The 17,275-nt window shown below is 38.9% G+C and overlaps 1 protein-coding gene across 1 annotated transcript in view; it reads left to right on the top strand.

The window, feature by feature from the left end:
- The window catches only part of RNF121 (ring finger protein 121), a 117,421-nt gene that overhangs the window by 29,833 nt on the left and 70,313 nt on the right, over positions 1 to 17,275 (top strand). Inside the window, exons 2-3 of the mRNA XM_043991958.1 lie at positions 1,659 to 1,696; positions 10,025 to 10,166. Of these exons, the coding sequence (XP_043847893.1) occupies positions 1,659 to 1,696; positions 10,025 to 10,166 (180 nt within the window). The remainder of the gene's footprint in view (positions 1 to 1,658; positions 1,697 to 10,024; positions 10,167 to 17,275) is intronic.

Here is a 17,275-nt window from a genome sequence, read left to right as displayed (position 1 = left end):
TTCTTCCCTCTGTTGATCATTTTCAATTTTCCCCATATATATCTTGTTTTTAGATAGTTGTTTGCATGTCTTAATCTGTGAGCTCCTTGAGTAGGGCCTTCCTTCCCCAACCCCCCCCCCCCCACCCATCCCCAGTGCTTATTATGGTACCTGGAACATAGGCACTTAATAAATGCTTTTTGACTATCAACTTTCCAGCCCTTTCAGAGGCAAAAGATAGGAACCATGTTCTCACTTTACTTGTATTTTCCAAGTGCTAACCAGATTTTAGGTTTATTAGCCCAAGTCACAGGGTTAGCATTTACATTCTTTTGCCTTCTATACTGCCTTTCTCAAAAGGAGTGAAAGTGTTTGTGTAGGAAACTAACAGTTTCTCCACTTCCTGATTTGTGTCCATAATAATGATAATAGGTCATACCAGTTTACACAGTGCTTTATAGTTCATCATTTTATTTAATCACTATAACAGCATCTGTGGTGTAGTGAGAAAAGCTCTAGGTTTGGATTCTATATAACTTGGATTCGTGTCTTAGCCGACATGAATTCCCAGCTGAATCTTAGGAGGGATGTAAAAATAAGTCACTTTATGCGAGCTTCCATTTTCTCATCTGCAAAATAGGGACAATACCTGTCCTGACTATCTTACAGAACTGTTTAAATTATCAGATGAGAAATTCATATAAAGTCTTTTGTTGATTGTAAAATCATATATGTGTATGTATACATATATGTAATGTATATCCATACACACATCAGCTTTTGTTATGATCATTATTAATATTGCATTAGGTGAGCCAGAACTCAAACCCAGGTGGCCTGACTCCATATTCAGTTTTTCAACACTTGAAGAATCTGTGATTTCACTGATGTGGATGTTCTTTGCACCAGGTTGGATACCTATTTACTCCAGGCCTTAGTCAAGGACTTTAGGACTTTCTAGGGTTAAAAAAAAAGTCAGACTAGTAAGGAGTCTCCTGGCGTGAGCCTTTTCTAATTTAGCTGGTCTGGTGTTTGCATAACAGGCACACAAACCATTTCCAAAGTCACATTGGAAGCCTTTCCTGCTTGGTAGTATTTGCCAAAACTTTTATCCCACTGAACCTTCAAAGTCACCTTTGTGTTGTGGTGGAAGCATCGGGAGTGAACCTTAGTGGAGGGGATAACATAAGAATGCCAGTGATTAAGGACCAAAATGAGTGGTGATGATGTAAATTGGTATTCATGGGATTGTAGATTTAGAGCTGGGAGGGACCTTCTTCCCTCTCATTTTACAGATAAGAAGACTGAAGCCCAGAGAGGGTGAAGGATTTGACCAGGTACATATGTTTCGTAAGTGTCAGGGGCAAGATTTGAACTATCACTTCTGACAGTGCTCATTCTACAGCATCATGATATCTCTCTAAAGTTAAATAATTGCCTCATTATACAACTAAGGTCCAAAATGAGTGACAGACAGTGTGCTTTGAGAGGTAGGGGAGAGAGAGCAGTGTGGGATAGAGTAATCAGGGGAAGCTCCTTGGAGGAAATGAACCTTGTACTTCTCTAGGGACCTTGGCAACCGTTGTTCAAGATGCTAATTGCCGTGTCAGTAAAGTGCTTAGCAGGATTTGTCTTGTCATAGTAGTAATAACTGGTTTTCTGATGATATTCCTCTCCAGGTTGATCTTTCAGACCTGTCCCCTGAGGAACGATGGAGGTAAGTGCTATTGCTGGGACTGTTCCAGATGAGGGCCTAGTAACTGATGGACCTGTATGGAGCTGAACAAAGTGAATCAATTGCCCATTGACTTCATCATTTAATGTGGTATAATGGGAAGCACCCTAGATTTGGAATTGGAAGGTCAGGGTTCTGCTACATGTATAACCTTGGGCATATTCTTCATCTTTCAGGATCTTAGTTTTCTCACTTGTAAACTGAGTCCTTCACCTCTTATGTATCATGGATCCCTTTGGCAGTCTTTTGAAGGCTATGGACTCCTCAAAATCATGTTTTTAAATGTATAAAATAGGTTTTCAAAGAAAACCAATGAAGTCAAAAAGTTATTAAAATATTTATTAAAACCATTTTATAGACCCCTGTTCTTAAGGACACCCTGACACCTAATGTTCTATATGAAACTCATATTCTGACAGCAGCTTCATAGTATCCAGCCAAGCTAACAGTAATTTTTTTTCCTAAAGACCTCAAGAATACTAAAAAGTTTAGGGTTTCTGCTCCAGATATGGGTCATTCAGTCTGCGGTGAGTTCCATCCAGCACTTGAAGAACAGTAGATTTTGTTTTGTTTTTCCTTTTATATCTTTTGTTTTTACATTACTTAACATTGCCTATTGTATTCCTCTTCCCACCTCCCAAAGAGCTATCCCTTATAATAAAGAATTTACAAAGAGGAAGAAAAAAATTCCATAAGACTAACCAACATATCAAAAATTTTTTGATGTTATTATATGCAGTGTTCCACACTCAAGGTTCCTTACCTTTGCAATGAAGGATGGGAGAGATGGAAAAAGAACATGTTAATCCCTTTAACAAACTTTGCTAGCATCGCATTTTAGCAATAATCCTAGGAGTCAGAAAATTTCAATTTGGGAGCAGATTTAGTTTATATATATATATATATATATATAAAATAAACAACTTAACAATCAGAGTTCTCTCTATTTAATGAGCAAATAACTTTTAAATGCCTATATGTGCAGGGTACTACACTAGATGCAAAGGTAAAAAATGACAGTCCTTTTCCTCCAGGAGCTTATAGTCTACTACATTGACCTTAATCTTCTTGAAAAGAATCATAGTTTCCAGCATGTTAGAAGTAATAAATTGTCCATTGCACTTAGCACTGCTTAGGCCACAAGTTTGTCCTAACACATTGTGTTCAGCTCTGAGCACCATATTTCAAGAGGGACATCATTTAGCTGTAGCATCAATAGTAGGGAAGCTAGGTTGGTGAAGAGCCTCAAGATCATGCTGTGGCATAGGAACCTGGAGAAGAGAATATATAGAGAGGAAGATGGGAAAGGACAGCATAGGACGTAATAGCTGACTTCAAGTATTTTAATGGTTGTCATGCAGAAGAAGGATTCAACTTGCATTGCTTGCCCTGAGAGTCTACAACAAGAAATATATACTCCCTTTTCCCTTCAACCTTTTAGAATTTCTAATCTTTATGGCTTAGTTCAAGTGTGACCTCTTATGCAAAATCTTTCCTAATTCAACCTGTTGTTAGTGTCCTTCTTCCATTATACAGCCTCAAAATTGTTTTGTATATTTTATAATTGATTTAGTCTAGGTTCACATTTGTTTCTTCCTTATTAGAACGTAAGCATCTTAAGTGTAGAGGCTATTTTCCTTTTGTTACTTGCATTGCCATTGTCTGGCACTGTGCATTGCACACAGTGGGTGTTTAGTAAATGTTTATTGAAAGAATAAACCAAGCTGCAGAGAGGCAGATTTAGAATTGAAGTAAGGAGTAAAAAGGCAAGCATGTGCAGCATGTGCCACATGTGCCTAGGTACTGGCTTCTCCCTCACTCAAGGGCTTTAGGTGAAGACTGATCCACCTCTTGTTGGGAAATGTTATAGAAAGGACTTTTGTTAGGCAAGGTAATTTGGATTGGATGTCCTCTAAGAATTTGCAAAGCTGGGGGCATATTCAGATAAATATAATACAAGATAGAATATGATCAGGCAAAGAGTTGCAGTTAAAAATACTATAGGAAAATAGGAGGAGGGAGAGAATACTTTCATCTAGGGAAACTTAGGAAAGACTTTACTGGGGAGATAAGAGAAGGGCAGAGATAGGAAAGGAATGCATTCAAGGAATTGGGAACAGCTTGAGCTTACTTGGAGGTAAGATGCTATTTACATATGGAGAAGTCATCTAACTTTTTTTTTTTTTTTGGTGAGGCAATTGGGGTTAAGTGACTTGCCCAGGGTCACACAGCTAGTAAATGTTAAGTGTCTGAGGTCGGATTTGAACTCAGGTACTCCTGAATCCAGGGCCAGTGCTCTATCCACTGCACTATCTAGCTGCCCCGATCTAACTTTTTTTAATCTTAGTTTTCTTTTCTATAAAATGTAACACATTCTTTTTGACAAGGTTTCTGTGGAGCTCAAATTAGGTAATTTGTGGGTGATACAAAGCTGAAAATTATGACTCCTATGTTGAATGATGAAATCATGATTCAGAATGGTCTGGAAACATATGATAAAATAGACTAGATGGAATTAAGTAGGAATAAAATCCTGCATTTAGATTAAATAGTTCAAATACACAAGTGTAGGGTAGGGGAGATATTATTGGAAGAATAACCAGAGGAGCTAGGTAACTACAAATTCAGAATGAGCACCTAAACTTCTAAAGGAAATGAATGTTGTGTAACGATTGGAATAACGCCACCTGCTGGAGACTTACTGTAGAAGAGTTCTGCCCATGAAGCGAAGGTCTTTGAGGGCAAGACCAGGAGTCTTTTCTTTGGCATCAGGAAGTGACGCGGACTAGTGGGAGGAGGAAGGAAGAGACTGGTGCTCGGTCTCGCTCTCTTTCCTCTGGACTCTGGTGGAGAAGGGAGCTAGAAATGTGCTCTCCCTTTAATAGATAGGAATCTAGGCCTTTCTCTCTCTTTACCAAATTCTTATTCTCCTTAATAAATGCTTAAAAGTCTAACTCTTGCTAAAGCTTATAATTTATTGGCGACCACTCATTGGATATTTTAGACAGACTAGCTAGAATTTTAGCCCTTAACAGTTGTATGGTGTCCAGGTCACGAGGGTTAATAATTCCATACATCTCTTTAATACTTAGAATATACCTGGAATATTAAATTGAGTTCTGCCTTAAGAGGGATACTGATAAACTGGGAGAGAGCATGATACAATAGAAGAGGCATTGGAACTATCCTTATTTGCTGACAATATGATAATATGCTTAGAAAATCCTAGGGAATCAGCAAGGGTACTAATTAAGACAATAGTTGCAGGCTACAAAAGTTGCAGGCTACAAAATAAATCCTCAAAAATAAACAGAATTTCAGTATAATAACAAAACCTAAGAAGCAGAAATAGAAAGGGAATTTCCATTTCCAAATAACTATAATATATCTGGGGATCAACCTACCAAAGCACACAAAAGACTTATATCAATTACAAAGTGCTCTTTAAAGAAATAAAAAACTGGTGGGTAAAAGTTGAAATGACTGAGCAAGCAAAGTTTCAAGCTTCGAAGCATTTTGATTTATTAAGCAGTGTATGCCAATTGCCTAACATATATAGTAGCTTTCCTCAGCTCTGGCGCTGGACCTCATATACAGGGGGAAACAGATTTTTATACATTAAAAACAATCAAATGAGACCAATTAAAAGGAAACAGTTAACCAGCATACAACATTAGGTAATGTGTTTTCTAATTGGAGGAAAGATTAGGGACTTTCCAAGTTGGGAGAGGAAGAACAAGCAGGTACAATTCCCTGAAATCATAAAAAGAGGCGTCCCACTCCCCCTAAGTGTCTGTAAACAATCAAAGGAACATGGAAACAATAACTGATTGATCAGTATGGGGCCAGTTTTCAGATAAGATATATAGGTTGCTTGAGATGTATAATTGTGAGAACTCCTTTCAGTGGTCTTTGGATCTGACTGGATTTCTGGTCAGCATAACCTAGTTCCTTAATTAAGAGTGTCTAAAACATGGTCTAGCTTCCCAAGGTATGCAGGGTTAGGTTCAAACAATACCCACAGAACCAATTAAATAGGTGGATGAGTATTCAGTGCTCATAGCTAGGCTGTGCCAATATAATAAAAATGAGAATATTAACCAAATTTAATTTATACTTTTAATGCTATACCAATTTGCATAATGTAAAGTGAGACCTCAAAATTGCTTGATAGCATTTTCTGATAGATAAGTGATCAAAAGATATGAATAAACTGTTCTTAAAAGAACTGCAAAGTATTCATAATCACATGAATGCTCCAAATCACTAAATAATAAGAAAAATGCAATCAAGCAATTTTGAGGTCTCACCTCACACTATGCAAATTGGAAAAAAAAAAAGGGGAAAAAACCCCTGAAAATGGCAAGTTAGTGTTGGATGGGGTTGTAGGAAAATAGGTACATTAATACATTGTTGGTGGAGCTGTGAAATGGTACAACCATTTTGGAAAGCAGTTTGAAATTATGCAAATAAAGTGACTAAAATTTCCATAAGCTTTGCTAAACATATTCCCCAAGGAAGCCATTGATAAGAAAAAAGACCCCATATACTTCAAAAAATGGAGCTGTGTACTTTCTACCTCTCAGAACTGTTTGGTCAGTAAGCATTTATTGAGCATTTGCTGTGTGTCAAGTACTACATTAATTGCTGTGGATACAGAGAAAGGCAAAAAACAGTTCCAGCTTTAAAGGAGATCAAGGTCTAATAGGGAAGATAAGAAGCAGAGAACTATGTACAACAAAATTGTGTGTGTGTGTGTGTGTGTGTGTGTGTGTGTGTGTGTGTGTGTGCGCGCGCGCGTGTGTGAGAGAGAGATAAATTAGGGATAATGTCAGAAGGAAGGCGCTAAGATTAAGGAGGACTGGGAGGCTTCTTGTTTACGTTGTAACTTTAGTTGAGACTTGAAGGAAGACAGAAAAGGCAGGAGACAAAGATGAGGACAGAGAGTTCCAGCAGCGGGGCAGCTGGTGAAAATGAAAGATTATTGAGAAATGGAGTGTTGCTTTCAAAAACCAGCAAGGAGGTACAGAATATGTGGAGCAAAAGAAAGTGTAGGAAGAGTGGAAAAGTAGGAAGGGGCCAGATTATGAAGGACTTTAAAAGCCAAACTGAAGATTTCATATTTGACTCTGGAGGTGATAAAGAACCACTGGAGTTTATTGATTGGGGATAAGTGAAGGATGGTGTAGAGTAGGGGGACTTTTGAGGTAAGGGGACCAACCAGCAGACCATTGTAATAGTCCAGACATGAGGTGATGAGGGCCTGCACCAGGGTTATAGAAATATATTTTTTCCTTAATAATAAACATTTTTATTTAAAGTTTTGAATTCCAAATTTTATCTCTCCTTCCCTCCCTCCCCTATCCATTCACTAAGGCAGTAAGGAATAGGTATAGGTTATATGTGTGCAAGTTTGTAAAACATTACCATATTAGTCATTCTGTATAAGAAAATTTGAATAAAAGAAAAAAATGAAAGTGAAAAATAGCATGCTTCAGTCTGTGTTCAATCAATATCAGTTCTTTCTTTGGAGGTGAATAATATGCTCCATCATTAATTCTTTTGGATTGTCTTGGATCATTGTATTGCTGAGAATAGTTGTTATTCAGTTCTTCATTGAACAATATTGCTGTCACTGCGTACAACATTTATAACTTTGGTGTCATTCTTGACTCTTCATTCTTACACCCCTCTAGCCAGTCAGTTATCAAGTCTCATCAGTGTCCCTCCACGTTTTTCCTGTCTGCTCTTTACTCATGTAGCTGCTGCTATTGTTCAAACCCTTATCACACTGGCCCTGGATTCAGGAGTACCTGAGTTCAAATCCGGCCTCAGATACTTGACCCTTAACTAGCTGTGTGACCCTAGGCAAGTCACTTAACCCCCATTGCCCTGCAAAAAAAACCAAACAAACAAACCCTTATCACCTTTCTTCTAAACTATTGAAATAGCCTCCTAATGAGTCTTCCTGCCTGTCTCTCCAATCCATCTTTCTACAGCTTCTAAGGGATTCTTCTTTTTTTTTGGGGGGGGGGGTGAGACAATTGGGGTTAAGTGACTTGCTCAGGGTCACACAGCTAGTAAGTGTTACCTGTCTGAGGCCAGATTTGACTCCAGGGCCAGTGCTTTATCCACTGCTCCATCTAGCTGCCCCCTAAGGGATTATTCTTTTTTTTTTCTTCTTCTTTTTTTTTTTTTTGCAGGGCAATGGGGGTTAAGTGACTTGCCCAGGATCACACAGCTAGTAAGTGTCAAGTGTCTGAGGCTGGATTTGAACTCAGGTACTCCTGAATCCAGGGCTGGTGCTTTATCCACTGAGCCACCTAGCCGCCCCAGGGATTATTCTTAAAGCATACATCTGATTGCCACTGCCCAGCTGAAGAATCTCCTGTGACTTCCTGTTGTCATTAAGATAAAATGCAGACTCCTTTTGCTTTTTTAAAGCTCTTTGCATTTGATTTCAGACTGCCTTTTCCAACTTAGTGGAAATTCCTCTCTATTACAGCCAAACTGGCCTGCTTGTATTCTACACATCATTGCTACCTTTACTTACATTGTTCCCCACTTGCCTCTTACTCTTAGAATGCCTGCTAGCTTCCTTCAAAGTCTGTTTAAGTGTGACTTCCTACACTAGGCCTTTCTTGATAAATATCTCAGGAAATAGGACAAGGGGGTAAATGGTTCAATGATAGAAGATAATTGTATAGTTTAATTGCCCTGGTCTTATGGTCAAGACTGAATGGAAGGGGCAGCTAGGTGGCGCAGTGGATAAAGCACTGGCTCTGGATTCAGGAGTACCTGAGTTCAAATCCAGCCTCAGACCCTTGACACTTACTAGCTGTGTGACCCTGGGCAAGTCACTTAACCCCCATTGCCCCTCAAAAAAAAAAAAAAGACTGAATGGAAGATAGACTGGAGTAGTAGACTGGGAAAACAGGAAGAAATGAAAAGTATAGAGATTGTGATGAGACAAAGAATAAGTTTTGGAAGAATGAGGCAGAAAGAGAGGTGGAAGGATAGGAGTTTATGGTTAGAGAAGAATTCAAAGTTCTGAACATAGAGGTAGTTCTAAGTGATGGTGAGATCAAGGATATGATCTATCACTTTGGGTGGTTATAGTGGAATGCAGAAGTTGGTGAAACTAGAGTGTTTGAGGGGACATTAGTGGTTATGTTAGAGTCCTCAAGCATAGAGAGAAGGGTTTTGGCTGGAAAGGAAGAATGTGAACTGGATACGGAATTTGAGAAAAGAACAGTAAAGGTGAGTGAGACAGGGATCTTGTTCTGGAAAATATAACCTGAGAGAAAGAGAATCAGAATTTAGATAAGACACAGTGCCTCCTCTACTTTGAATTTGAAATCTAGTTAGAAGTATAGGACATACACCAAGAAAACTATAATATGGAATAATAAATTAATGAGTCAGAGGGTTACACAATACTTTGTGAGATTGAGGTATGTCTTTTTTTTTTTTTTTTTGGTGAGGCAATTGGAGTTAAGTGACTTGCCCAGGGTCACACAGCTAGTAAGTGTCAAGGGTCTGAGGCCAGATTTGAACTCAGGTCCTCCTGAATCCAGGACCAGTGCTCTATCCACTGCGCCACCTAGCTGCCCCTGAGGTATGTCTTTTAGAAAGAAAGGGTCCTTATCGAATTGTGAATTCAACGAAGTTTCATGAAGGAGATAAGGTATCATTTGAGTCAGGGTATAGATTCAACAAGGCAACTAGATGGCACCATGGATAGAGTGCTGATCCTACAGTTAGACTCATCTTCATGAGTCCAAATCTGGTCTCAGATACTAGCTGTGTGACCCTGGGCAAGTCATTTAATCCTGTTTGCTGCTTGTTTCCTCTGTAAAATAAGCTGGAGAAGGAAATGTCAAGTAACTCCACTATCTTTATCAAGAAAACCCCCAAAGGTATCATGAGGAAGGGGACATGACTGAAATAACTGAACCACAACAACAACATAATTCAGCAGGCAGAAAGGTGAATGAAGGATTTTCTAGATATAGGCTAAAATTCGGAGGTCGGACAATAAGGGACTTTATTTTTATTCTAAGCTGTCCTGCAGCTAGGCTTCCCCTTGCTTTAGATCCCCAGTGCCAGGAATGTTGTCCCTTCATTAACAGGTTTTCTCTTAGCTTTAAATATGCTTGATTTTAGGTCCTTTCCAGCTCCAACATTCTATATTCTTTGTTCTGGGAGCACTTCCAGCTATGATGTGCTATAATTCTAAATATGTAGTGGCAGGGGTGGGATGCTTCTAATTCCCCTACTACCCATCTAACACATTTGTTTGGCTTTCAGGATCGAGCACGCACGGATGCATGCCAAGCACCGTGGCCACGAGGCCATGCATGCAGAGATGGTCCTCATCCTCATCGCCACCCTGGTAGTGGCACAGCTGCTCTTGGTTCAATGGAAACAGAGGCATCCCCGATCCTATAATGTAAGACATTTTTCCTCCCCCGCCTCTATTATTACCGGATAACCCTTAGTACATGTAGCACTGGGTAAGTTCTCTTGAGCTCAGTGTGAACTGAACAACCCTGATAGAGACTACAGCTCCACAGAATATTGATGCCACTAAATACACATGCATAGATGTGGAAGGTATATCCGGTAACATCCTACCTGGTTTGAACCCAGCTAAGTGAGTGGAATAAATGGGACTTGAACCCAGGTCTCTTGACTCCAGATACAGAAAAGACTCTACTGCTCCAGGCTGTCTGTCTGAGGTGGAGGATTTTTTTTTAAGATCTCTAAATAGTGAAAGTAGTTAAGGTGGTTAAAAAATGTTTTTCCTTTTATGTAGTGATAAGCCCCTCAGTTTCTACTCATACTGTTAACTTTTATTTTATGTGAAATCCAAGTATGTGTGTATATCTGGTTTGTAAGTGCACAACAAATTAGGAGTTGAGGCTACAACATGGCATAGTAGAAAAAAACCCCACTGAATCTAGAATGAGAGAACTTAAATGAACATCTTGGATGTTTGCTACTGTGTTGGCCTAGATAATATCTAACTTTGAACTGTAGGTCCCATGATTTATATGCTAAACAGAGTTATATTAACAGCAGTAAGATGTCACAACTAAGAGCTTGATAATGAGGGAAGAAACAGGCTGACATTAGAGCTCAAGAAATACCATCAAGTAGGGGCCAACTAGGTGGCGCAGTGGATAAAGCCCTGTATTCAGAAGGACCTGAGTTCAAATCCAGCCTCAGACACTTGACACTAGCTGTGTGACCCTGGGCAAGTCACTTAACCCTCATTGCCCTGCAAAAAAAAAAAAAGTACAAAATGAGGGAGTTATGGCTTGAAAAAAAATCCATGCTTTTTGGGGGCAGCTAGGTGGCACAGTGGATAAAGCACTGGCCCTGGATTCAGGAGTACCTGAGTTCAAATCCGGCCTCAGACACTTGACACTTACTATCTGTGTGACCCTGGGCAAGTCACTTAACCCACATTGCCCCCCCTGACCCCCCAAAAAAGTAAGGAAAAGACCACTGGACTTGGAGTCAAAGGGACTGAGTTCAGGAACTGGTTCTGTCATTTGTTGTGGTATGTCACTTATCTGCTCTGAGTCTCCTTTTCCTCAGCTGTAAAATGGGCTAAAGTCTGTACCAATGTCAACAGTTGATTGGGAATGCATTTTGTATAATTTAAAGAATAGTAGAAAATGGAGCAGCTTTTCTTATTAGAAGTAGCAACCAATATATTCCAAATTTAAAAGCACTATCCACTGGGGTTTTGTTATTTTTTTTTTAAAGAAAAGTATTTTTCAGACCACTAAACTTTATTTAGAGTGTGAATTATTTTAAACCCCATAGAGGGGGGCAAAGCCAGAGGAAAGGCAGTGATTGCCATAAGACAATCTCTGGAGCAGCTGAACCCACAAAAGGACAGGGTGAAATAATTTTCCAGCTAAAGACCACTTAGAAGGTCAGCAGGAAAGGTCTGTTGTAATAGAGTGAGAGGAGAGCTCGGTCCAGTGCAGGCCGTGCCAGCACAGACCCAGCTCCAGGAAGCCAGGAGCAGGCCTTGGTAACCACTGAATCAGCAGCAGTAGCTACTGTTTCTGGAACTTTCAGCCCATAGACAGTAAGGGGGTTGAACAACTGGTCAGAAGATTACAGGGATCTCTTGGCAGTCACTGAAGCAGGACTCTTTTGCTTTGCCCATACTTGGTTTCAGGTTTCAGTCCTGGATGGTATGGGTGGGGAGGAGCACTAGCACACTAGAGCTAGCAGCAGCCACAGTGGAGCAGGGACCCTCCTCACAGTTCCAGGGCAGAAAAGAGGGCTTGTGGTTGCACACAGGCCAGGAGAGTAGTAAACACACCTTTCCTTAGATCATACCATCTTAGAAGAAATGAAAACTTATAGGTCCCTGGAAGTATCTCTGAAAACAGCTGCACAAAAACCCTGAAGCTTGGAACAGTGTGCCCGCCACCTTGGAAGCAGAGCTCTAGTTTAATGAAGAGTTAAAAGTCAAGAAGTAAGCTGGGAAGATGAGCAAAAAAAAAAAAACAAAACAAAACAAAACAGAAAAAAAAATCTGACCATAATAGAATGTGACTATGGTGACAAGGAAGATCAAAACACACCCTCAAAAGAAGATAACAAAGTCAAAAGCTCCTGCATCCAAAGCCTCCAAGAAAAATATGAATTGGTCTCAGGTCATGGAAAGGCTCAAAAGGACTTTGAAAATAAAGAGAGGTAGAGGGAAAATTGGGAAGAGAAATGAAAATGATACAAGAAAATCATGAAAAAAGAGTCACTAGCTCTGTAAAGGAGAAACAAAAAAATACTGAAAAAAATAACACCTTAAAAAACAGACTAGGCCAAATGGTAAAAGAATTTTAAAATGCCAATGAGAAGAATGCCTTAAAAGCATGATTGGTCAAATGAAAAAAGAGGCAAAAAAAAAATTCTCTCAAGAAAAAAACTCCTTAAAGAGTAGAATTGGCTAAATGGAAAAGAGAGTACAAAAGCTCACTGAAGAAAGTAATTCCTTAAAAATTAGAATTAAGCAGATGGAAGCTAATGATTTTATAAGAAATACAAAATAATCAAACAAAACCAAAAGAATGAAAAAATAAGGGGCAGCTAAATGGCTCAGTGTAGAGCATCGGCCCTGGATTCAGGAGGACCTGAGTTCAAATCTGGCCGCAGACACTTGACACTTACTAGCTATGTGACCCCTGGGCAAGTCACTTAACCCAAGTTGCCTCACCAAAAAAAAAAATAAAAAGAATGAAAAAATAGAAGACAATGTAAAATATCACACTGGAAAAACAACTCACCTGAAAAATAGATTCAGGAGAGATAATTTAAGAATTATTGGACTCACTGAAAGCCATAATCAAAAAAAGAGCCTAACAAGTATGAAATATTGAATTGCTTGATTTCATAGGGAGGGTTGAGGAGAGAGGGAGGAAGAAAATTTGGAACATAGAATTAGCTCAAAGACCTTAAACTCATCAGAGTTGGCTCATGGAGGGAATAACATTCACACCCAGTTGGGAGGAGTAATCTATTTAACCTTATAGGAAAGTATGAGGGGAAGAGGATAAGGAAGGAAGGGTGAAAAAAAAGGTAGTGCAGAGTAGGGGAGGGGACAGTCAGAAGTAAAATACTTTTGAGGAGGAATAGTTTAAATGAAGATAGAAAATAGAGTAAATATCATGGGAAGGGAATAGGATGGAGGGAAATAGTTATGATGACTTTGCTGGGCTAATACGAAGAAAATTCTTTGTCAAGTTTAAGGTAAATTATTTAGGTTATGATGAACAGGATACTATTAGAAAAACCTGGAAAGACCTACATGAACTGAAGCAGAGTGAAATGCACTGTATACAAAATAACAGCAATAGTGTAAAATGATCTGCTGGGAAGCATGTGGTTATTTTCAGCAAGGCAATGGTCCAATATAACCCTGAAGGACTTATGAAAATGGCAACCCATCTACAGAGAAAGAAGTGATAGTATCTGAAATAGATGGAAACACATTTTTTTTTCTTTTCTTTTTTTTTTTTCTTTTTTGGTGAGGCAATTGGGGTTGGGTGGCTTGCCCGGGGTCATGCGGCTGGTGGGTGTTGGGTGTCTGCGGCCAGATTTGGGCTCGGGTGCTCCTGGTTCCAGGGCCGATGCTCTGTCCGCTGCGCCACCTAGCTGCCCCTGGAAACACATTTTTTAAAAAAATGTTTTTTCTCTTTGACAATTCCTCAGTCTGAAGTTTTGGGAGTTTTTTGACTGTTTTTTTTTTCACAACCCAGCTAATGTGGGAATGTTTTCCATGACTACTCATGTATAATTTATTTTGAAATGCTTGAGTTCTAGTGGGTGGGGGGTGGGAATAGAGGAGGAAGAGAAGTTGGAACAATTTTAAAAAAAAAATTGATGTTAAAATTTGTTTTTACATATATTTTGGAAAATAAAATTCTATTAAAAAAAAGAGCCTAGATATCATCTTTCTTTCTTTCTTTTTTTTTTTAGTGAGGCAATTGGGGTTAAGTGACTTGCCCAGGGTCACACAGCTAGTAAGTGTCAAGTGTCTGAGGCTGTATTTGAATTCAGGTACTCCTGAATCGAGGGCCGGTGCTTTATCCACTGAGCCACGTAGCTGCCCCCAACTGTTTACTTTCCTACATGAAAAAATGATGTTTGTAACTCCTAAGAACTTTCTTATTAGGGCAATTGGAAGGAGTATATATAGACAGAGGGCACAGGTGTGAGTTGAATATGAAAGGTTGATATCTAAAAAAAAAAATTAAATTCAGGGATGAGATAGGAATGCAGTGGGAGAAGGGGAAATGGAGAGGTGGAATAGGGTAAATTATCTCACATAAGAGAAGCAAGAAAAAGCTTATACAATGGAGGGCAAGATGGGGGAGGTGCCAGGGAGTGAGTAAACCTTACTCTTATAAGAATTGGCTCTAAGATGGAATAACATACACACTCAATTGGGAATAGAAATCTTCCTTCCCCTGCAGAATAGTAGGAGGAGAAGGGAATAAGAAGGGGTGGAGTGGGTGATAGAAGGGAGGACAGATTGGGGGAGGGAGTATTCAGAAGCAAAATACTTTTGAGGAATGACAGGGTGAAAAGAGAGAAAATAGAATAAATGGGGGGGATAGAATGGAGGGAAATGGTTACTGTGAAAAGAAATTTTGAAGCAAGTTTCTTTGATAAAGGCCTCATTTCTCAAACATATAGAGAACTGAGTCAAATTTATTAAAAAAAAAAAAAAAGAACCGTTCCCCAATTGATAAATGATCAAAAGCTATGAACAATTTTCAGGTGAAGTAATAAAAGCTATCTATGGCCATATGAAAAAAATGCTCTAACTCACTTAAAAAAAAACATTTTATATATATATGTATGTATGTATGTATGTATGTATGTATGTATGTATGTATGTGTGTATGTATGTATTTTTAAATGCAAGTGGTTTTTTTGCTTTTGTTTTTGTGGAGCAATGAGGGTTAAGTGATTTGGCCAGGGTCATGCAGCTAGTGTCAAGTATCTGAGGCTGGATTTGAACTCAGGTCCTCCTGACTCCAGGGCTGGTGCTTTATCCACTACACCACCTAAGCTAAGTCACTTTTTTTTTTTTTAAGTGAGGCAGTTGGGGTTAAGTGACTTGCCCAAGGTCACACAGCTAGTAAGTGTTAAGTGTCTGAGGCCAGATTTGAACTCAGGTACTCCTGACTCCAGGGCCGGTGCTCTATCCACTGCGCCACCTAGCCGCCCCTAAGTCACTTTTAATTGGAGAAATGCAAATCAAAACAGTTCTGGGGTACTACCTCATATCTATTATATTGGCTAATAGAAAAGAGGAAAATAACAAATATTGTAGGGAACGTGGGAAAAATGAAACATTGATGCACTGGTGGAGTTGTGAACTGATTCAACCATTCTATAGAGCAATTTGGACTATGCCCAAAGGGCTATAAAACCATGCATACTCTTCAACCTAGCAATACCACCATACAATACTAGGTCTGTATCCAAAAAGAGATTAAAAAAGAAAAGGAAAGGGACCTATAGGTACAAAAATATTTATAGCAGCTCTTTTCTTATGGCAAAGAATTGGAAATTAAGAGGATGGTTATCAACTAGGGAATGGCTGAACAAATTGTGGTATATGTTTATGATGGAATACTACTGTACTATGAGAAATGATAGGGCAGCTAGGTGGCGCAGTGGATAAAGCACCAGCCCTGGATTCAGGAGTACCTGAGTTCAAATCCGGCCTCAGACACTTGACACTTACAAGCTGTGTGACCCTGGGCAAGTCACTTAACCCCCATTGCCCCACAAAAAAAAGAAAAAGAAATGATAACCAGGATGCTCTCAGAAAAACCTGGAAAGACTTACATCAGCTGATACAAAGTAAAATGTACTGTCTACAAAGTAACAATAATGTTGTAAGGTGATCAGCTGTTAATGACTTGGCTTTCCTCAGCAATATAATGATCCAAGACAACTCTGAAGGACTTATGATGAAAAATGTTATCTATCCCCAGAGAAAGAACTGATGGTGTCTGAATAGAAATTGAAGCATAATTTTTTTTCCTTTATTTTTCTTGAGGGTTTTTTCTTTTTTTTGGTCTGTTTTCTTTTATAACCTAATAAGAAAATGTTTTGTATGACTGCACATGTATAACCTATATCAAATTGCTTGCCTTCTCAAAGGGGGGTGAGGGTTAGGGAGAGAGAATTTGAAATACGAAGTTTGTTTTTTAATAAAGTATTTTTTTTCCTATTACATGTAAAGATAGTTCTCAACTTTTGTTTATACAAGCTTTCCAATTTCAGATTTTTTCTCCCTCCCTCCCCCCTCCCCTAGACAGCAGGTAATCTGATATAGGTTATTTATATGTGTGTGTGTGTGTGTGTATACACATATATACACACATATATATGCATACATATACATATATCTAATAACATTAAACATATTTCTGCATTAGTCATGTTATGAGAAAAATCAGCAATGAGGAAAAACCTCAAAACAGAAAAACAACAGCACCAAAAACAAAAGAAATAGTATGGTTCATTCAGCATCTATACTCCGCAGTTCTTTTTTTTTTTCCTGGATTTGGAGATCCTCTTCCATCATGAGTTCCCTAGAACTCTTCTGTACCATTGCATTGGTGAGAAGAATATAGTCCATCACAGCAGATCAACACACAATGTTGATGATACTGTGTACAATGTTCTTCTGGTTCTGCTCATCTCACTCATCATCAGCCCATTCAAGACCCTCCAGGAAACACGAAGTTTTAAAAATGGATGTTAAAAATTGTTTTTATGTGTAATTGGGGGAAAATAAAGTACTAAATAAAAATATAGAAAGAAAAAAAAACCCTATAGTCTTGTGGCCCCTGAGTACTAAAGAAAACAGCATCATACATCTCAAAATCCTCTGAGGGTATTACAATAATTGGTATTCATAATTATAATCCTGAGTTGGCAGAAAAAGAGTGAAATTATGACCCTTGTGTTCTGCTTAAGAAGGTACTGTGTAAAAAAAAAAAAAGGAAAGGA

This window comes from Dromiciops gliroides, chromosome 3 (genome assembly GCF_019393635.1).
Source record: "Dromiciops gliroides isolate mDroGli1 chromosome 3, mDroGli1.pri, whole genome shotgun sequence".
NCBI classification, from domain to species: domain Eukaryota; kingdom Metazoa; phylum Chordata; class Mammalia; order Microbiotheria; family Microbiotheriidae; genus Dromiciops; species Dromiciops gliroides.
The sequence above is the reverse complement of the archived record's forward strand: the minus strand, read 5'-3'. Positions and strand labels throughout refer to the sequence as shown.